The sequence below is a fragment of the Furipterus horrens genome, unplaced genomic scaffold (assembly GCF_987537825.1).
Source record: "Furipterus horrens unplaced genomic scaffold, mFurHor1.1.pri manual_scaffold_11, whole genome shotgun sequence".
NCBI lineage: Eukaryota > Metazoa > Chordata > Mammalia > Chiroptera > Furipteridae > Furipterus > Furipterus horrens.
Window position 1 is genome coordinate 2,100,634 of NW_028327181.1, and position 19,862 is coordinate 2,120,495.

General features: G+C 62.9%; 1 protein-coding gene across 1 annotated transcript in view; it reads left to right on the forward strand.

Annotated features, from left to right (window-relative positions):
- Positions 1-19,862, forward strand: part of NCOR2 (nuclear receptor corepressor 2) — a 158,054-nt gene that overhangs the window by 58,527 nt on the left and 79,665 nt on the right. Inside the window, exons 8-12 of the mRNA XM_090291290.1 lie at positions 3,591-3,647; positions 8,343-8,395; positions 14,645-14,711; positions 18,380-18,552; positions 19,698-19,791. Coding sequence (XP_090147416.1) covers positions 3,591-3,647; positions 8,343-8,395; positions 14,645-14,711; positions 18,380-18,552; positions 19,698-19,791 — 444 coding nt within the window. The remainder of the gene's footprint in view (positions 1-3,590; positions 3,648-8,342; positions 8,396-14,644; positions 14,712-18,379; positions 18,553-19,697; positions 19,792-19,862) is intronic.

Genomic DNA, 19,862 nt, shown 5'->3' on the forward strand with positions numbered 1-19,862 from the left:
GCTCAGTCAATGTTTTTTGAACGTGAAGGGAGGCGAGGTTTGCCCCTGCGGCAGTCCTCGGTTTGGGGACTGGCCCCTGTTCTCAGCGGAGGGGGGGTTCGTCTTCCTGAGCTGAGCCTCAGGGGCTGTCGGCTGGGTGGGCAGAGGCCCCTCGGCTGCCTTTGGCAGGAGCAGCCGGGACTCACCGCCCCTTAGGAGATCAATAAGATTAAATTTTAATCCTCCCTCCTCCCCGCTGGTGCCTCGGAGAGGCTGCCGAGAAGGGTCTGTCTAAACACCGCACTGGCTGGAAAACGCAGCTTCCCCGCCAGGCAGGGCCCTCCTGGCTTTTCTGCATTTGGACTCTGGCTCATTATCCATTCGGGGCACGTGAGCGAGGCGCCAGCACGCAGGGGGCAGCCAGCTGAGCCAGGCTCCCCGGCCCTCAGGCGCTGCGTGTGCAGACAGGCTGGGCAGGTGCACGCAGATGGCTGGACAGGAGGCTGAGGAGCAGGGGCGGCGGGGCTGGGAAAGGCCTCTTGGAAGCAGTGGGTGGGCTCTGGACGTTCAAGGGGGGGTCACAGCACAGGCAAAGGCTCAGAGAGGGGACAGGGGACTCGTTTGATCTTCAAAGGCCATGTGTGGGTGGGCGGTGGAGGCTGGGGGCGTGCTCAGCTCTGAGTTCAGAGAAAGCAAACATGTGCAGCCCTAGTGAAGGATGTATACATAAGGGGCAGTTTGCCTGGTGGCTGCACTGGAGGAATCAGGGCAACAGGCAGTCAAGGTAGACTTCCTGGAGGAGATGGGATTTGAACTGGGTGGCCCAAGTGGGCACTACTGGAAACGGTAGAAAGACGTTTTCAGTAGAGAGGACACAATTATCTGCACTTATCCCTTCACAGACGTGTGCACCTGTGTTCATGTGTACCTATGGATGGCTGTGTGTGTGCATGTGTGAGTCAGTGTGGGGGGGTGCGCCTCTTGGGTGTGCACTTGTACACATGAATTTGTACATGTGCCTGGTAGCCCTGTGATGTGTAAATGCACGTGAGTGGCTGTGTGCCTGTGTTTGCAGGTTGTCATGACTGGGCTGTGTTTGGTTGTGTGTGTTTATACTTCCTGCATACACATGTGTTAACTTGGGTCCACGTGTGTGCTCTGTGTGCCCTGTGCAGATGTATGGATGTGAATGCGGCGTGTGTACGAGTTGCTTGCGCGGCATGCATGTGTGTGTGTGCCTTTATCAGTGTAGACATGGTATTTGGTCCACGTGCTTGTGTGTACCTCTCTGTGCAAGTGTCTTTGGCACCCCTGGGACGGCTGCCGGGAGGTCTGCTTACAGGGACCCTGGGGTCCCCTGCAGGAGGAGCGAGGCCCCGGCCCCAGCCCCGGGTGCCTGGAGAGAGGCCTTGAGGCCCGAGCCCCTGGGTCTGTCCCCTGGGAGTTGAACAGGGCGGCCCAGGTCAGTGGCTTCCCCCAGCCTGGCCCTGTGGACCCGGTGAGGAGCTGGGCCTTGGCTCTCAGGGTGGCGGGAAGCTGTCAGCCCAGGGGCGAGGGGTTTCCAGCTCGGGCGTCTGCGCCTGCTGAGCTCCTTTCCAGGGGCGAGTCAGAGGGAAGTGACAACGTGCCTGTCACTCTGTTCCTTGCAGGACACCCTTGCGGAGGTCCTGGGAGTTTGGTGCCCCACCCGTTTTGCAGATGGGGAGACTTAGGCTCGGTGAGGCGGCTTGCTGAGGGTTCGAGCTGACCCCAGAGGCGGCCGAGGGACAGGTGTGCCTGAGGGCCCTGCCTGCCTGGGAAGGGGCCCGGTAGGCAGGACTGTGGCGGGAGGTGGCGGGCAGGCCCCGCGGAGACTGGGGAGGTGGGGGTGCCAGTCCAGGGCTACAGGGCCCAGCTTTTAATCTGCCACCCAGCTGCAGCACAGCGCCTCAGCTCTCTCTGTGGAAACGGGGCTGATGCTAGAACCTTCCACACAGGGTTTTCGGAGGAATCCAAACCCAAGGATCTGGCCCAGGGCCTGGCGTGTGCAGAGGCCCCCAGGCACGAGCGGCAGCCTCGTCGTTACTGTTCACAGCAGTAACAGTAACGGGGAGCTCTCCTGCAGCGCCTGCTACGCGCCAGGCCCCGATGTTAGGGCCCTCCGCGGGCTAGCAGCTTTAACTTCCGTAACGGCCAGGTGAGGGGTGAAGGGACGCACTCAAGGCCACGAGGTTGGGGAGTGGACTGGACTGCCGGCTGTGACCCCTCGCCCTTGGCTGCCACGCACCCTGTCTTCCCGGTGCTGCGGTGTCCTTAGGGCCGTCCTTCTGGGTCAAGGGTAGGTGTGCTGCGTTCTGGAAATTGGGTTGCCTCTTGAAAGGCCCCAGGGTGGGGGCAGGTTCAGGGCTTGTGGGGCTGTCTGTTAGGGAGCCAGGAACCATCACACCGGGTGTGGGACCGAGAGCACCGTCCCGGGTGGGCTGGGCCCAGGGCTCTAGGAGGAGCGAGTTCTAGGTGCCAGCTGGAGCCCACCTACATCCTGTCACCGGGGGCTACAGAGCGGGGGAGTGAGGCTGGCCCTAGGCACCCCTCCTCCCTGGGTGACACTGGGGGCCTGGGCCTCACATTCTGCTGTCAGCCACGTTCCTCAGGGTTCTGGGTCACCCCCTTTTAGTGGGTCTGGATTTGGGGCTCTTTGGGGGACGGTTTGATCTGATGATGGCGACTTGGTTGGCCTCCCCTCACCCGCCCATGCCCCAAACTGAATGGTCTCCCTGAGTTTGGCTGAGTCAGGAGTCCCCAGTCTTTCCTGGGTGACAGGGGGGACTTAGGTCTCTGCGTGCACGCTGTGGGCACCCAGCTTTCTGTCGCGTGCTGTGGCCCAGATCCCTCAAGGACTCTGCTGATGTCCCTTCCACACCGCTCTGTCTGCTCCTTCCCCCAGCTGGCCTGACCGCCCCAGAGCAGTCCCTGGTGGTCCCAGGCGGGGGCCGGCGGGGCCTGGCATAGACACAATGTTCTCCTTCATGGCCGGGGCCCAGAGGTCCGGCCTGTTGAATTCGCGGCCACCGAGGCCTTTCTGCCACATGTCCCTGTTTTCCTAATAAGTCCTGGGTTGTGAGGGAGGCGGGAGGCCCCAGGGCGGCTCAGACACAGTCACATGACTGTGAAATACAAGAATCCTAGAAAGGGTATGGATCTCTGATCTCTGAGCGTCTCCATCCCCCCTGCCGGCGGCACCAGCTCAGAGGTAACCGTAGACACCCAGCCAGCCCCCAAGGCCCAGGCAGTGCGGGCCGGCTGGCGAGCGGGGAGCACACCACGAGGCTGGGGCGGCGGGCCTGGGGGCGTGGGGGGGCATCACCCAAGAACACGGTGCGTTTGTTAGAATCGAAACTTGGCGAGCTCTCCAGGGATGCTGTGGGGGCGTGTGGGCCCCCGTGTATTACTGTGTTTCCAGCCTGGGGAGGGTGTGCAGGGGGGCCTGGCCTCCCCCACCCCCTGGGCTGTGGATGGGTGTGCTGGGTTGGGCAGCTGCCTGCCATTCCTGGAGGCCTCTATTTATAATCTGTTCTGTGTGTGTGTGTGTGTGTGTGTGTGTTTAATTCCTCCTCTTCTCCATCATCCTGCAGAAGAAGGCTGAAGCTGCACATCGGATTCTGGAAGGCCTGGGGCCCCAGGTGGAGCTGGTGAGCCAGGGATGGGGGGCAGGGGGAGCTCTGGGAGGGGGGCGGCAGGTGGGCGTGTGGGGGAGGAAAGCCTGTGTTGCCCAGCACTGCCCTGTCCTCGGAGGAGGCAGGAAATGCACCCTGTGATAAAGGACTGGCAGATAGCCGGTGGGTGGGCCGTGCTGCCGGCGGTGTCACCCCTGCCAGGCTGCGCGCCCGCCACTCGGGCTGTGGGGAGATCGACACCTGGGAGCCCAGCCCATCGGGTCCGGCTCAGCATGGGAAGCGTGTGCTGTTGGCCACATGATCTGGGGTCAGCTCCTGATCTGCCCCTGATAGCTGTGTGACCCTGAGCAGGTCTCTTAACTTCTCTGTGCCTCCCTCTCCTCCCCTGCGAAGTGAGCGTCCCAGCCGCGCGTATCCCATCGGGGCGCAGTGGTGACGGACTGGGACTGTCTGTGAAGCCCCAGACATAGTGCCTGCTGGGCGGCTGAGCGTCAGCTGTTGTTGCTACGGCGGTCGGGAGTGTCCCACAGCATGTGGGGGTGCCGTGACCCGCCCACGCAGGTGTCCTTGGCGGCTCTGGGGTGGGTGTGGGTGTCCTCCCGGAGCGGAAGTCAAGTCTTACCCACTCACCACCTGTTTGCTCTGTGGCCACGGGAAAGGGCCTTGGGTCCTTGTCCGCGAACCGGGGAGTCAGGGTCTTTGAGGTTAAGTGAAACGGTCTGTGGTGCAAACCCAGGCCCGCGGCCGCCGGGAACACTCGGGAGCAGCGGGTTGTGCACCCACACTGGGCCTGGGCAGCTGGGGGTTGGCGAGTATCAGCCGCCAGCCTGGGCCCTGATCTCCAGGACGCCTTTTTTTTTTTTTTTTTAAATGATCTTTATTAAGATGTAAGTCCCATGCCGTACAGCTCAGTAACTTCATCACATTCACGGATGTGTGCACCCATCTCCGCCATCACTTTTAGAACTTCTCACTGTCTCAGAAAGATCTCTGTGCCCTTGGCTCCCCCCCCCCCCTTATCTCCTCATCACCCCCTCCCCGCTGCCCCCGCAGCCGGCCACTGGGCTGCGTTCCGGCTGCGACGGGCCTCTTCTGGGCACTTGTTCTCAGGGGACCGCACCGCGCGTGGCCTTTGTGGCTGGTGGCTCTCCCGCAGTGCCGTGTAATTGAGGCTCGTCCCCGGTGTGGCGGGTGTCTCCGTTCCTTCTCATGGCTGAGTCACGTTCCTTTGGCTGGAGAGACGACCTTTAGTTTGCCCTTCATCTGTCGATGGACATTCAGCAGCTCTGGCTTGGTGGTGATGTCAGCGCACAGCTGCCTATGTGGATGCGTGTTTTTGTTTCTTTGGGTGCCCACCCAGGTCTGGGCCGTGGTGATGCGATGCTGAGCCTCTTGAACTGCCAGGCTGTCTCCCAAAGTTGCTGCGTCATTTTCTAGTCCCTGCTTCTAGGAAGCGGCTTCTTCCTCAGTCTCCCCTTCTTACCGATGGGATGGCAGGTACCCAACCATTCCCAGACCTGGGGGCTCTCCCTCTCCTCTTTCCTCTCCCGTTTAGACCCAGGGCCCCCTGCGTGGGGGCTGTGAATGGAGGCCACGAGGGAGGGCCGGCGTCCCTGGGGGCCGGGCAGAGGTCTGCTGGGCTTGGCATCTGAGCGATTCTCTTCCGGGTCATCCCCGGCTTGGGTCCCAGAGCAGAGCCTCCCTCAAGGCCGGTGGCACTGGAGGCTGAGTTCTGGAGCATCGGAGCGGTTGAGTGGCCATCACTGGCGTCCCCTGAAGTCAGGCTGCTGGCCTGGTGGCCTTCGGAGAGTCTGCAGAGGAGACTCATGTGGACAAAGCCCCTGCTGTGTCAGGCTCTGTGGAAGTGTCCCTGTCTCTTCTGGACGAGGCACAGAGAGGGCAACGCCTTGCCCAGGGTCACACAGCAGGAGATGAGGGAAGGTGTGCTGAGCCCATGGGGGTGTGCCAGCTAGTTCTGCACAGGTCTGACCTCTGTGTGGTCACCGCAAGGCCCAGGTGGAGGCAGGTCAGAGGGGCACCCTCTGCAGGGACCACTTGGTGCCACCCGGGAGTCAGAGCCCAGGAAGCTCTGGGGTCCCTGGGCTGCCCCATTGGGAATCTAGTTCCCTGCAGGTCTCCCAGCTGCATCCAAGGGCTCTCAGCCCAGAGAGCGGCCCCCTGGCCTCAGGGACAGCAGTGTGCACTCTGTGACCTCCCGCAACTGAGGTCCGGGCCTAGGAGACATTTGCGCTTGAGACCGCGGCCCGGCCTGGGGGCGGGGCCATGCGGGGAGGCCATGGGCGGTCAGCTCCCAGCTCTCCCTCTCGCTTTTAGTCACTGGTTTCCTTCCTGTTCAGAGATGTTATTTTAAGAACATGGTGTCTGTCACCGCAGGGTTGAGGGCCAGTGCTGAGACTTCATATCTCAGCAGCTCCGTCCACCTGGGGCTGCTGGCTCGCTCGGCCACCCCGCCGGCTGGCTGAAGTCAGGCCCACAGAGGACCCGTCCTTGTCCCCACGACCCAGCTCTCCTCATAGCACCTCGTTTCTGCCCCGGGCTTTGCTGTCCCACGTCCTACTGTCAGACCCGGCCTCCCCTTTGTCTCTACCCCTGCCCTCTGATTGTTTGGCTGTGCCCCCCTTTTAAAAGGAGGAACTGGAGGCGAGGAGCAGGCGACATACAGGCCCGGGGCCCGGCCAGGAGGGGTGGGCCGTCCTGGCGTGCAGGGGCCCTCGCTGCTGGGGCTGTGGGAGGGATTATTCCCTCTAGGTGCCTTGTCCCCTGGCAGAAGGCAACGCCTGCCTGATAGCAAGAGGCAGGGGAACCCTGCGCCCCACTGGCTGCTATGGCCGGGAGGGCCAAGGTCGCCTCCTGGCCACCATATTGGGACTTGCCTCCCAGGACAGATGAGGCCCTGCCTGGCCTCGGGCGGCTCCTCTGCAGGTGGCTAGGAGGGGGCTGGGAGAGACCCCCTTGGACCCTGCCCTGGAAACAGGCAGGTTGGGGCCTGTGGCCATGCAGCTTGTGGGCAGTCCCCGTCAGCTGTTGTTAGGAAGAGGTTTGTGGGTGTCAGCAGTGTGCCCACTCCGTCCCCAGCGGGAAGCTCTGGGGCAGGCCTCCTGTGCCCTCTCCCCTTCCCCCGGGCCCTGCCTGAGGCTGCAGGACGCAGGCCAGTCCTTCCTGTCCTGCCTGACCCCTCACACTCAGCCCCCGGTTCTTCCACTGCGGTCACCGTGGCCAGCCCCAAGGTGCCTGCTGCGTGTGTGGGCCTCTGACAGAGACGGAGGGGGAGGGGAAAAGGCCGGATTCTGGGACCAGCTCATCAACCAGCTGTGGGCAGACGCATCTCCCTTTCAGGGGCACAGTTTCCCCGTCTGCAAAAGGGGGTGAGGCTCGCGCCTGTTTGCTGTCGCTGCAGAGCAGAACGGAGCGGCTAAGACAAGCCCCATGTGCTGTTCGCCAGCAGGGCGGACGTCAGCCGAGCGTCTGCTGCTCTGGGCTCTGCTCGGCTCGCTCGCGTCTGTGGCCAGCTGGGCAGTCGGCGGGCCGCTCCGGCTCGGCCTCGGCCAGGCTGTCACCATGTTGCCCGTCCGCCTCCGCAGGCTGGGCTGTCCCCTTGACAGGGGCCGACCTAGAGAGGAAGCAGAAACACAGACACGCATTTCCAAGCCTCTGCTTCCGTGGTGTTTGCCCCTGTCCCGCTGGCTCAGGGAGGGAGGACAATGAGCGCCGTGGGTCCCGCCCCCGCCGGTGACGATGACACGGACCCTTGGGCCTCACTGCCATGCGCGGGGCCAGGATCTTGCAGGCCCTGCCTCACTTCACCTTCACAACAACCCTGGGAGTTTAACCCTGTTTTACAGACGACAGCCAGGGCACAGGTGGCCTGAGTAAGTCACCAAGAGCCCCACGGCCAGGGAGTGTTAGGACCAGGCCATGAACCCAGGCTGTGCCCCGAGTCCCTGCCTGTGGGGCTGCCGTCCCGGAGGGGACACAGGGCGTCTAGCCGAGCTCCGGCCCCATCACAGGCCCTGTAGCGACCGGCCCCTTTCCTTGAGCGTGCTGTCTGCCCGTGGGCCCTGGCTGCTCATTTTTCAGTGCTGCCTAGTACTCCTGACGCGATGTCCTGCTTTCCACATTCGTCCTTCTGACGGTGGGCGTTTAGCTTGCTAACGTGTCCCTGTCTGGGCGTTCGGACATTCGTCTCCTGGCGGGACACAGGGCCCCAGCGTTTCTGGGGCTTCTGCAGCGGGGGTGGGGGTCACAGGGCAGGCACCCCTTCCTTCTTTACCGCGAGCTTCTTCACTGTTCTCGGGGGCTTGTTACCCGAGCTGTTGGCACGAGCCGTGTGCCAGCCTTCCTGTGCCCCCATGTCCTCTGACCGACACGAACCAGGCCGAGGGCGGCGGCGTGTGGACACGGAGGCCGCTGTTGGTCTTAGCTCTCCTGGGCTGGGGACAGCCCTGCCCAGTGCCCTGCGGAGGAGCCCTGGTGGCCTTGACAGGAAGTCATGGTACCACAGCTGTGCCCAGAGGGTGACAGTCTGTTCCTGGCTGGGGCCGTGGGCCGGGTCCCCATGTTCCGCTTCGAGCCCGCCAGCGGCCGGTTCCCACACCAGTGGAGCCGGAGCATCGGGCGCGGTGGCTGCCGGCTCTGCGGTGCGGCCGTGGCCGGCCCGGCTCTCACGGGCCCCCTCTCTCTCCCCTGCAGCCGCTGTACAACCAGCCCTCCGACACCAGGCAGTACCATGAGAACATCAAAATGTGAGTACGTGCGGGAAGCGTGCAGACGCACGGGGCGGGGTACGGGCACGGCTCTCGGGAGCCTGGGCTGGGTGTGGCTTCTCTGTCCCTTTGGGATTCCCAGCCAGGCCAGGTGCGGGAGGAGGGGACATTTGGCCATGAGCACTTCGGGGAGTCAGGCTGGAGGCACACTCTGGGGTCAAAGTCTCTGACCTGTCCACGGCTGTGCATTGGGAGACGGCGCAGGCTTTTCTGTGTGACTTTGAAGGGCAATGCTTAGTGGGTCCCGTGGGCAGTCCAGCCTGTCTGATTGAGCGTCCCCAGGGTGGAATTGCAGGGTATATGTGCAGTGGTGAGCTCCCCATCCCTGGAGGCGTGCAAACCTCCGGATGGTGCCCACGTATCTGCTGAGGCTGGACTAGTTGTGCGGTTTATTCTGGGAAGTGATGTGACAGGGCTTTTGTGTTTAAAAGCTCCTGCTGGTGGCCTCAGGGAGAAACCCCTGGGGCTTGGGAGACCTTGGCAGAGGTCACTACAGCCATCTAGACGAGCAGTGGTGGCAAGGATGCTGGTGGGGCCTGACCGTGTGGGAGCTGCCGCGGGGTCGGGAGCGTGGAGGGTCGGGACAGGGAGGTCCCGTGGGTGCCAGGGCAGCTGTGAGGACGGGCAGTGAAGCTGCTCCCTGAGGTGGAGGCTGACGGTGCAGGGCCGGGCTTAGGGCCACGGACATCTGGGCCTTGAGGCTCCCCACTTACGCTCGGTGCCGCGGTGTCCCCGTCTGTGAGGTGGGGATGAGAAAGCACCTGTCCCCTCGGGCTGCTGCAGGTTCCGTGGGTCCGTGTTCTGTGGTCTCTGGTCTTCGTACTTGGTCTGCAGACACCCAGCGTGACCCCTCGTCCGCTCCCTCTTCCCACGCGTGTTCATGGAGCGCCTGCTGTGCACCGGGCCGGTGCTGGGTTTGGGGAGACGGGGCGGGGCCTGAGTGCTGGTGCTGCAGACAGGCCGTGACTGCGCCTGTGGAGTGGTGGCGGCTTGGTGACGGGCAGAGAATCAGGCCAGGGCGCTGCAGGGCTCACCCTTGCGCCCCCATCCCCACCCCCCTGTCCCCTTCTCCCGGCCCCTCCCTCCTGCTGCTGTCATTGCTACCAGGTGGGCAGTGACCCCTTCCCCAGGGACCTTGCTCCGTCACTTTAATTTCTCTGCGTGCTGGGGCCGCAGAGTTAAAGTTAATTTCACGCTTGGCTTGCGGCCGCACTGGCAGGGTTGGACGTGTGCACGTCACCTGGGTCCCCGCTGCTGCTCTTTCTCTGCCGCCCGCCTCCTGGGGGGGGCGGCGCCCCCTGTGCCCCACGGCGGGGACTTGCTGCAGGACCTCCGCCCCAGGCCTCAGGAGCGACTCTCAGACCGCTCCAGCCTTGGGGGGACAGGGGTGGGGCTGGGGGCAACCCCGAGGTGCAGAAGTGGGTGCTCTGTTGAGGGAGGGGCCCCCTTTGCAGGAGTGGCCTGCAGCTCCCTCGGCGGAACGCACTGGTGTCATGAAAACCGCGTGTGATATGGTGGGTCTGGGGTGCGGGACGGGGGTTCTGCTGTGGCCTCACCTGCCACACCCTCGCCTGGTGGGAGAGCCGGGCCCCTTCTGTCCCCTCATCCCCTCGGGGTCTCGCTCTGTGCCTCGCCTTTCTGTGTTGAGGCCTGATTTCTTCCCCCTCTGCCTTGTTGGGGACGGGGCTGACTGCAGCCATCAGCCATGGGGCTGTGCAGATGGGAAGGTCACTTGGGACCCAGGTCACTGTTAACTTGCCATTGTGGTCTTGCTCTGGGTTCAGGGATGTTAAGTCACTTCCCCAGGGTCACACAGCCAAACTCCTAGGCCAGCCCCATCTGCACACCCACCCTGTTTCCCCTCTTGGGTCTCCAGTTCGGGCTCTGCCTGCTCCAGCCTGTTGACCTTGGCAAGTAAGGGTGCTTTGCTTGTCAGTAAGTCGGTCTTGGAGCATCTGTTTCGTGTAGGAAGGTGCTTTAGACCCTTGGTCACCCCGGTGCAGCAGCTCCTCCCGAAGCCCCAGGGCCCTGCCCTGGCTGCTGCTGCGGGCCCTTTCCCCAGCGGCTGGCTCTGGCCCCCCCTCAGCGACCCCCCCCCTCAGCGACCCCCCCCCCCCCCAAATTCCCCATCTCTCCTTCCTAGCCCAGAATCTCTGCTTTCCCCCAGCCTCGCCGCAGACCTTCCTTCCCCCAGGAAGCCTCCCCTGATTGCCCCAAGCTTTGCTTGTCTAGAACCGTGCGGGTCCCACCCACGGCCTGGCCAGAAGTCTCCTTGAACGCCCACAGAGTTTCTGTTTCCTTGCTGCTCCCAAGTCCAGAGCGGAGGACACGTCCAAGTCCCTCCCAGGCCGTACTGTCTTACAGAGGACGGCCTTGGGCTTTGCCCCCACTGCTGCCTCTGCCGGGGACCCGTGCTGCCGTGGCGTCCGCCCGCCGGAGCTTCGGACACGCGGCTCCGTAGTTCTGCCGGACAGAATCTCAGTGGAGAAGATTCGTCTGCAGCTCTCTGCTTGCATCTCCAATGTCAAAACACTTCTTGGCTCCAAATAAACACTCCGAAAATGTTTGCTGGACGGCTGTGGAACCAGTGGACAACCCCGGGCAAGCTGTGTGGGCGGCGCTGGCCCACGTGCAGGCCTCGTGGCGGGAAGAAAAGCAGAGTGGAGGGCTGGGGACTCTCGCTAGTGATGGCGGGCTCGTCGCCCTTTGAAAGGGGCCACAGGCCTCCGTTCCCAGTCTGTGGCCAGGAGGGAGCGTGGCCAGACCGCCTGGTGTTTCCAGAGGAGCTTTAAGTTGAGCTCTTTATGCAGCAGCTTCTGGTTTTCAGCGCTGGCACCAAGTGCAGACGTTCCAGAAAGCGCTGCAGCCCAAACACAGCGCCCTCCGCGCTGGCTCTGGCGGCGGACCCCGCGCATCCGCAGCCTGTGGGCTCTTGTCCCGGTGGGCTGCAGCAGGCAGTTGCTCCAGGTGCCAGGCACAGCGCTTGCCTCGGTAGGAGACGCGGGTGGGCCAGGGAGACGCAGACAGCGGCGCCGCCCGCTCTACGCGCTCGGGACTGTGCCCTCGCCGACCCTGCAGTGCGCAGCCGCGGCTCCGCTGCTTGTAAATGCTGTGGCCACAGCGTTGGTGGCCTGGGGCCGCGGGGCGGATGCCGCAGACCGGGGGGCTGCAAACAGCAGCATGTAATTCTCACGGTTCTAGAGCCAGAAGTCAGAAATCAAGGTGTCACTGGGGACTTGGGAGGCTCTCAGGGAGGCGCCTTCCCCGCCTCTTCTGGATTCCGGAGTCTGCCGGCCATCCTGGGCGCTCCTCGGCCTGTGGACGCTCCGTCCTCCACGGTGACACGGCCTTCTCCCCGGGTTCTCCCGGCACGCTCCGTCCGTGTGTCTGTCTTCACACCCAGCCGTTCCCTTCTTACACGCTCGCTCTGGCGAGAGAGGCTCGTTTCAGTGCATGACACACACCAAGCCCCTCTGCAAGCTCGAAAGTAAATTATGGCATTGCAAGATAGATCACGTCCTTCCTTTTTAACAACCTGTTTTAAGATAGCTCAGCTTACGGAGCAGTCGCAAACGCAGCGCAGGGAATTGTTGCGTCCGCTCCACACCGGCGTGGGTGCCGCAGGGGCCTGACGCATTCTCACGACCAGCACAGGGAGTGGGCACGCGCCGTCAGCTGAATACGCCCGTCTGGGTTTCCCCAGTTGTCCTGCTCACGTCCTCTCTGGTCCAAGATCGGATCCAGGTCCCATGTCCCGCTCTGGCCCCGGGCCTCCTCGGTCTCCAGTCGGCGCCCGTCCCCAGCCTGCCCGGGGTCATCCTGCCCCTGACATGGGGGCACAGCACCGGTCAGGGGCTTTGTGGAACATCCCAAGTGTGGGTTTGTCTGAAGTTTCCGGGAGGAGCCTGGCTGTGGGTCTGGGGAAGTCCCTCCCCGTCACATCCTGTCCTGCTCCCCTGCCCCCACCGAGCGGGGGTGTCCACCTTGGCCCTGTTTCTCCTCCGTCCCGTTCTGCCCTCTGCGTTTTGGAAGCAGGTCCCCACATCCCGCCTCCTGTCACAGGGAGGGATGTCAGGGAACTTGGGGACACTGCATGACTAGGAGTTGTCTGGGGAGACGCTGCGAGGCTGTGCAAGTCCCCGTTCCTGCTCAGGGTTGTGCCGGCTCAGTGACACTCCTGCGGGGGGCCAGCCGGCGCTGTCACCACGGCCTGACGGCGAGTTCTGTTCCCCTCCCTCCGCCTCCGCCGATGAATTAGGATTCCATACGACGGCTTCTCCCTTCTCCATTTATCTGTTCAGTCAACCACTGACTTCAGGTGGAGCGGGCCCACGGATAGCGCCTCCCTTTGCGTTCTGATCCGCTGTTACTTGTTCATTCCGCCGCGCAGATCCTTCCACCTCTGGCAGGGAGACCTCCCTCAGGGGCTCTCTGTCCTTCCTCTTTGTTTCTTTCGTCCCGAGCACTTTCTGCTTCCTGGTGTTCCTGTGTGTCTCCCCCCGCAGCTCTGGGCTCGGCCGCGGGACAGCCTGCTCTTGGCCTGGGCTCCTTGCCCTGCTCAGTCGCTGTCTCAGGCCCAGCCCTGCCCGCGCGGCTCAGCCCCTCGCCCACTGTCCCTCTGTGCCTCCGTCCCTCCGGCACTGCAGCCACGTGGGCCACCTTCTCTGTTCTGTTCCTGCCTCAGGGCCTGTGCACTTGGCAGTTCCCTTCCCTGTGGACCCTCCCACAGCTGCGTCCTGCTGGTGAGCTCGATCCCGCCACCTGCAGAGACATGGCAGCACCCCACCCCCATGCCCATCACTCCCCCCCACCCTAGTTTAGTTCCTGACTCAGCGATGATCTCGGTTATCCTGCTTATCATCAGGGTGGGCCTTAAGGCATCGTCACCTTCAAAAGGGCCGGGGACTTGAAATGTCTTGCCGTGTGCCCCACACCTAGAGCAGGGCCTGGCACATAGAAGGTGCTCAGTGAACATCTGTTGAATGACCTAGGAGGTGCATGCCTGATGTTATTCCAGGTGAAGAAACTGAGGTTCGCTCAGAGACTCCTGGGGTGGCTTGTGGGACAGGCTGCTGAGCTGTAAGCTTGAGGTGGGCAGGCCCCCACTGATTCGAGGCCATGGCCCCGGGAGCCATGAGTGGGCGTGACAGTTTCTTGAGGCGGGGCAGGGAGGAAACAGGGCCGCCTAGCTGCGGCCCCCTGAGGTGTCTGTCTGCGGGGCGTGTGGCAGACAGCGCTCTGCCGGGGGTCCCTGTGCCAAGTTGATTCCAGACCCTTCAGCCCCCAGGAGGCGTGTGTTGGGGGAGCTTCCCTTGCCCATCAGGGCCTGGCGTTTCAGCCCCCTCTGTCCCTTCCCCAATTTGGGGGCCCCGTGTGGCCCTCAGGCACGATGGCTCTTTGGAGGCTGGGTGGGGGCGGCTCCCCGTCAGTGGGTCAGGAGCTTTCTGGGTTTGGACACTGCCGGGGTGGGAGGAAGTCGGGAGGCCCTGTCCGCCCATCGCAGCCTGTCTGTCACCTGCAGGCTGGGAGCTGCTGTCTCTCCCCCGCCTTGGTCTCGCTCTGTCTCCGTCTCTCTTTCGGGACAGCCCGCATCTTCCCCACGAAGCCCTGCAGGCACCCCTCCTCCCCCCACTGCCATCATGCCCAGGGGAGCCCAGAGTCCTGGCCTGATGCTGAGGCCCTTGGGTGCACCCCCAAGGTTCCTGCTGCACTGGCTCTCACTGCCCGTCGCTTTCCTGCCCATGTCACCCCCATGCAGTGGGACGGTGGTGCCTGGAGGCCAGAGCATGGCACTCAGTGGGAGCCGGCCTGGAAGGGGCCGCAAGGCCAGACCCCGGGACCCCCTTTGGGAGGTAGCAAGCCTGGGGTTTCTAGGCCTGTATTTCTGGGCTGAGGCTGTGGGGGTGCCTCTGGCCACTTTTGCAGGCGGGTGTTGCTCGCGGGCAGAGGCAGCTCGGGGGGAGAGCAGGAAGCCACTAATGCGTGGGTCCCTTCATGGCCCCCTTTTCTTCAGGCCGCACTCATCCGAATTGTGGGTGGGGGCCCTCCGGGGTTGGTGGCAGGGGGCGGCCCCTGGGAAGTTGGGGGCTCGCTCTGGGGCTGCGGGGTCTCCGGTCTCCCTGGGAACCAGCCGGGGGCCCCCTCTGGGATGGCGCTCAGGAGCAGGGCAGGAGGGGCCGAGCACCTGGCGCTGCGTGACTGACCCCCCTTGCTGTCTTCCCCCTGCAGAAACCAGGCGATGCGGAAAAAGTTGATCTTGTACTTCAAGAGGAGGAATCACGCTCGCAAACAATGGGTGAGTCACCCCGCAGGGCACCCCCCCATCTCGTCTCTGCCCTCGTGGGCCAGGCTTCCTGGGGAGGCGGAGACAGCTCAGGCCACACCCCCAGGACGCTGAGGCCCTGCAGTTGTCTTGTTCCCAAGTGTCCAGGCTGCGAAGAAAGGCCAAGGACAGCGAGGGAAGCGGGAAAAGGCAGCAGCTGCCTCAGGGAAGCGGGCGGCTCCGGGCTTGGCTGCCCCAGGGAGCCCTGGGTGCTGGTCAGGGCCCGGAATTCTCTCCTCCATTTTCAACCTGCACGGGGAATAGCGACATGCTGGCTGGGCAGACTGGTTCCTGTCATCAGAGGACACACTGGGGGCTTTCCAGGCGCACAGAGAGGTGGTAGTGAGGGACGGAGGACTGGGGGGCGCTGGGCGCTGGGCTGCCGCAGGGGCTCCCTTAGAAACAAACGAGCTTGGCCCGGCTGGCAGCCGCTCCGCCTCCCACCTGGGGAGCACACGGGAGGGAGCGCACGTGGCTGTGGTTCAGGGTCGCCGCTTCCATCGTGGGGGGGTTAGGGCCGAGCGACGGAGTGGGGGGCCGGTACAGGCAGGCTTAAACAGTAAGAATAATCTGTGCAGCTGGAAGAGTCCACTGGGTGGAGTTCAGGAGTGGCTCGATCCAGTGTTATCTTTATTCCGGTACAGTCTGTGTGTTAGTACAATGACAATCTGGTGTTCCTATGGGGCCGGAATTCCTACAGCAGGTTGGAGTCTCTCCTAGGGCTGCAGAGAGAGCTGCCCTCTCAGACCGTCTCACAGAAGCTCTGATTGGACCACTGGAGGGCATGGGCCCTTCTGAGCCACTTTCTGAGCTCACCCTGCTCGGGTCTGAGACCTCAGCTGAGTCCTCAGAGAGAGGAGACCCCTCTGGCCCGGGTGCTAGGCGGCTGGGGAGCTGGATGGGCCGTACTGGGGACCCCAGGGCCCTGTGGGGTATGAAGCAGCGGGCTTCCCACCCTCTGCCTTCTCAAGGTGGCGACCAGAGGCACCTGGGTGGGGCAGGGCAGGCGGGGCTCATGAAACTGGGCATCCCATCTTATTCATTGAGTTAAGGATTTACCAAGGGCCTACTGTGGGCCTGGCAAGGTGCTGAGCTGTGCGGAGCCCGAGAGAGGGAGGCAGCCTGAGGTGGGGACCTCAGTACCAAAGTGGGAACGAAGAAAGGACCAGCGTGTGAGGATCTGGAGGTTGGGGTGTCAGGCGGCAGGCACAGCGAGGGCCCTGAGGCAGGAGCCACTGGGGAAGCGCAGAGCAGGTAGCAGGCAGTGCATGGTCGGGGGTGGTTGGCATAGAAACCTTGGATCCCCTGGCGGTGTTTACCCTCCACTAGGATGAAACGTTTACGTTTTGTTCTAGACACAGTGGGACGCTTCATTCACTCACTGCATGGCGTTCATAAAGAATACACAGTCTTCCTGATGAGAGTTCTCAGTCACACAGGAGGTTTTCCGGGGAACAGCACACACCTGTGTATCAGGTGTGCTGCCGGGGGTGGGGTTCATTTGGAGGACGAGGGTCTGGTTTACATTTTCAAAGGATGCCTCTGGCTGCGGGGGTAGAGTTGGGGTGGGGTAAGTCCTTAAGAAATCTCAAATCGCTCTTTGGGGGCCCCTTGAGTGGGTGGACGGCAAGTTGGCTTATTTAGGTAACTTATGCGCATGACCCATGGATATGAACAATAGTGGGGGGGTGCCTGAGGGAGTTTGGGGGGCTGCTGGGTGGCGAGGGGCCAAGGGAGAAAAATCAGAACAACTGCAATAGCATAATCAATAAAATACAATTAAATTTTAAAAAATATTTAAAGATACAGGCACTAGAGACTTCTAAGAAATTCCTGGTGGCCTTGTGGAGCCCATCTTAAGAAAGTTCCTTGTGGAAACTGACTTATAAGTCACAGAAGCTGCGGTGGGAGGGCGTTGGGAATGACCAGTTCTTGACTGTATGTTGTGAGCCAGAAGCCCCTGACTGCATCCTTTTCACAAGCCCTGGGAGGGGGTTTGCCCAGATGCCCTCCAGACCTCGGATCTGCGTGCCCCACCCGCATCCACCTCGCTTCTACAGCCTGACCTGCGGGCGGGACAGGCTGGGAGGGCTCCTGCCTCGTCACCCTCATCCGTCACTAGACATGTGGGGAGAGGAGGCCAGAGTCCTGTTCCCAGGACAACCGGGGCAGGGGTTGCACCCTTGGTTCTGCGGTCCCCATCCTGCTGAGCCCTTTGGAAGGCCACTAGGGGAGGCCACGGGCTCCATGTGGCCCTGGTCGACGCTGGGTTACCAGGCAGCCAGCCAGCTCCAGCCGTCCTTCCTGTCCGTTGGCCTGAGGCTGCCTTTCCTGGTTTTGGGGCACCTCCTGGGCACCCCCATCATTGCTTCCCTAAGTGCATAGCGGCCTCATGCTATGCCTGGCCGGGCAGCCGGGGTCACAGCCTGGCCCTGCTGGGCGACTGGGACAAGTCATTTAACTTCTGGCTTCAGTTTCCTCTTCCATTCGGTGGGGACAATATTAGCGCCCACCCTGTTGGGCTGTAGAGTGAGCAGTTGCTTGGGGTGACACCTAGCATACAGATGGTGCACCAGACTGCCAGTTGTCCCCAAACGTGGGGTTGCAGGGGACCCCGAATAGCCAAAACAATCTTGAAAAAGACCAAGTTGGAAGACTGAAGTCCCAATTCCAGATGTATTATAAAGTGACAGTCGTCAAAACTGGGGTTCTGGCATCAGGACAGATGTGGAGATGACGGGCTAGAGTCGAGGGCACAGAAACAAGTTCGTGCAGTGACAGGGGGCGAGCCCTTGGGACAACTGGACATTTACACTCCAGAGAATGGGGTTGGACCCCTACCCCACGGGATTAACACGACATTAACTCCCAGTGCACCAGAGACCTAGACTCAGGAGCTAGAACCATAACACGCTGAGAAAAGCCCCATGGTGTGAGTCTTCATGACTGTGGGTTTAGCAGTGGGGTCCTGGGCGTGACCCCAAAGCACTGGCCACGAAAGGAGAAGATGGGGGGTGGACTTGGCTGGGAGGGGATGGGGGAGGTGGCCCTCCCTGGGGAGGGAGGTGACTGCCCTCAGGGAAGCCTGTGGGTTTCCTCTTAAGGCCCAGGTGTGCCCAGGTCTCCCGTGGCTGTGCACATCTGCCTGTGTGACTGCGTGTGCACCTGTGTGATGGGAGTGTGTCTGTGACTGCATGTGTCGGTGACTGTGTGCATCTCTGACAGCTTGTGTGTCTGTGCATGCCTGTGTGACCATTATGTGTGTCTGAACGTGTGACTGCATGTGTGGCATCTCTGATCGTGTGCGAGCATGTGTGTCTGCTTGTTGGTGATAGAGCGTGTCTGACTACATGTGTGACCATCTGTGACTGCCTGTGTGACCATGTGTGTGTGGCAGTGAGCATGTTTCTGGCCATGTATGCATGTATGTGTCCATGCGCGTGTGTCCTGAGCATGTATGTCTATGGCTGTGTGTGCTTATCTGATGGCGCACGTGTCAGACTGCATGTGTATGACCTGTAGCATGTGTGCATCTGTGGCAGCATGTGTGTGGCTGTGTGTGGCTGTGCGGGGCGGCCGGCCGTGGGGAGGCGGCGTGCAGGGTGGGCGGCCCCTCAGCAGCGCTCCCCTGGCGCCCCCAGGAGCAGAAGTTCTGCCAGCGCTATGACCAGCTCATGGAGGCCTGGGAGAAGAAGGTGGAGCGCATCGAGAACAACCCCCGGCGGCGGGCCAAGGAGAGCAAGGTGCGCGAGTACTACGAGAAGCAGTTCCCCGAGATCCGCAAGCAGCGTGAGCTGCAGGAGCGCATGCAGAGGTGAGCGGGCGCCTGCCTCGTGCCCCCCTCTCCCCCGCCTCCCAGACGCGCTGGGGCCGGGGTCGGCACCGCAGCCCTGGCCTGTGTGACGTGGGCCGCTCAGCGGGGCCTCAGACCAGTGACCCCGGGGCCATGGCAGACCCCTGGGTGTCTTACTCAGGCCCTGCTCGGCCTTACCTCTCGCCTGGAACTGAAGTGCGTTTCCGTGAGCTGGCGCTGCTTCTGCTGTGCCCTGGTTGGTACCTGCCGGCCCCGCCCACGCGTGTGGCCTGCGCGGCCCTGCAGGGGGGCTGAGTTTGAGACCCCTGGGGTGGGTCCAAGGGGAGAGGACCACCTGGCTTGGAAGCCAGGAGCAGAACATTGGTGGACGTGGCTGCCGTGGGGGTGGCGTGAGGTCCGGGTACGAGTGCCTGGCGCACAGTAGGTGCCCATGGATGCGTGGGTGGCGTGAGGTCCGGGTACGAGTGCCTGGCGCACAGTAGGTGCCCATGGATGCGTGGGTGGCGTGAGGTCCGGGTATGAGTGCCCGGCGCACAGTAGGTGCCCATGGATGCGTGGGTGGCGTGAGGTCCGGGTACGAGTGCCTGGCGCACAGTAGGTGCCCATGGATGCGTGGGTGGCGTGAGGTCCGGTACGAGTGCCCGGCGCACAGTAGGTGCCCATGGATGCGTGGGTGGCGTGAGGTCCGGGTACGAGTGCCCGGCGCACAGTAGGTGCCCATGGATGCGTGGCCCTGGTTGCTGCGGTCCCTTTTCCTTTAGTTGACGTAGACGAGGTGATGAGTCACAAGACTTGACTGGACACTCACCGTGTCTACGGATGCCTCCTCCCGGCCCTGGGAGCCAGGGCCACTTCGCCCCGGGTTACAGGGGAGGAAACGGAGGCACGTGGACATGGGTCTGTGGCGCTGTGCTCTTTGGAGGCATCCTAGGAGGGAAGAGGCTGAGCCCTGTGGTGTTGGGGTTCAGGCATTCCGGGGTCGGGGTGGGGGCTCCGAGCCTGTCCCTGGATCCCTTGGCTTGGGGCCGTCCCATGGGCGTGGGCGCCCTGGCCCCTCCCCGCCGCCCACATGCCGCCTCTGGGGAAGTTGTGGGCTCAGGTCTGTGCCGCGGGGCTGGTCCTGAGTGTGTCCGCTTGGTTTCCAGCAGGGTGGGCCAGCGGGGCAGTGGGCTCTCCATGTCGGCCGCCCGCAGCGAGCACGAGGTGTCTGAGATCATCGACGGCCTCTCGGAGCAGGAGGTGAGCCCACGGGCTGCGTTCTGACCCCCTGGGGGGCGGAGACCACGGGCCTGTCACCACACCCGGGCCTG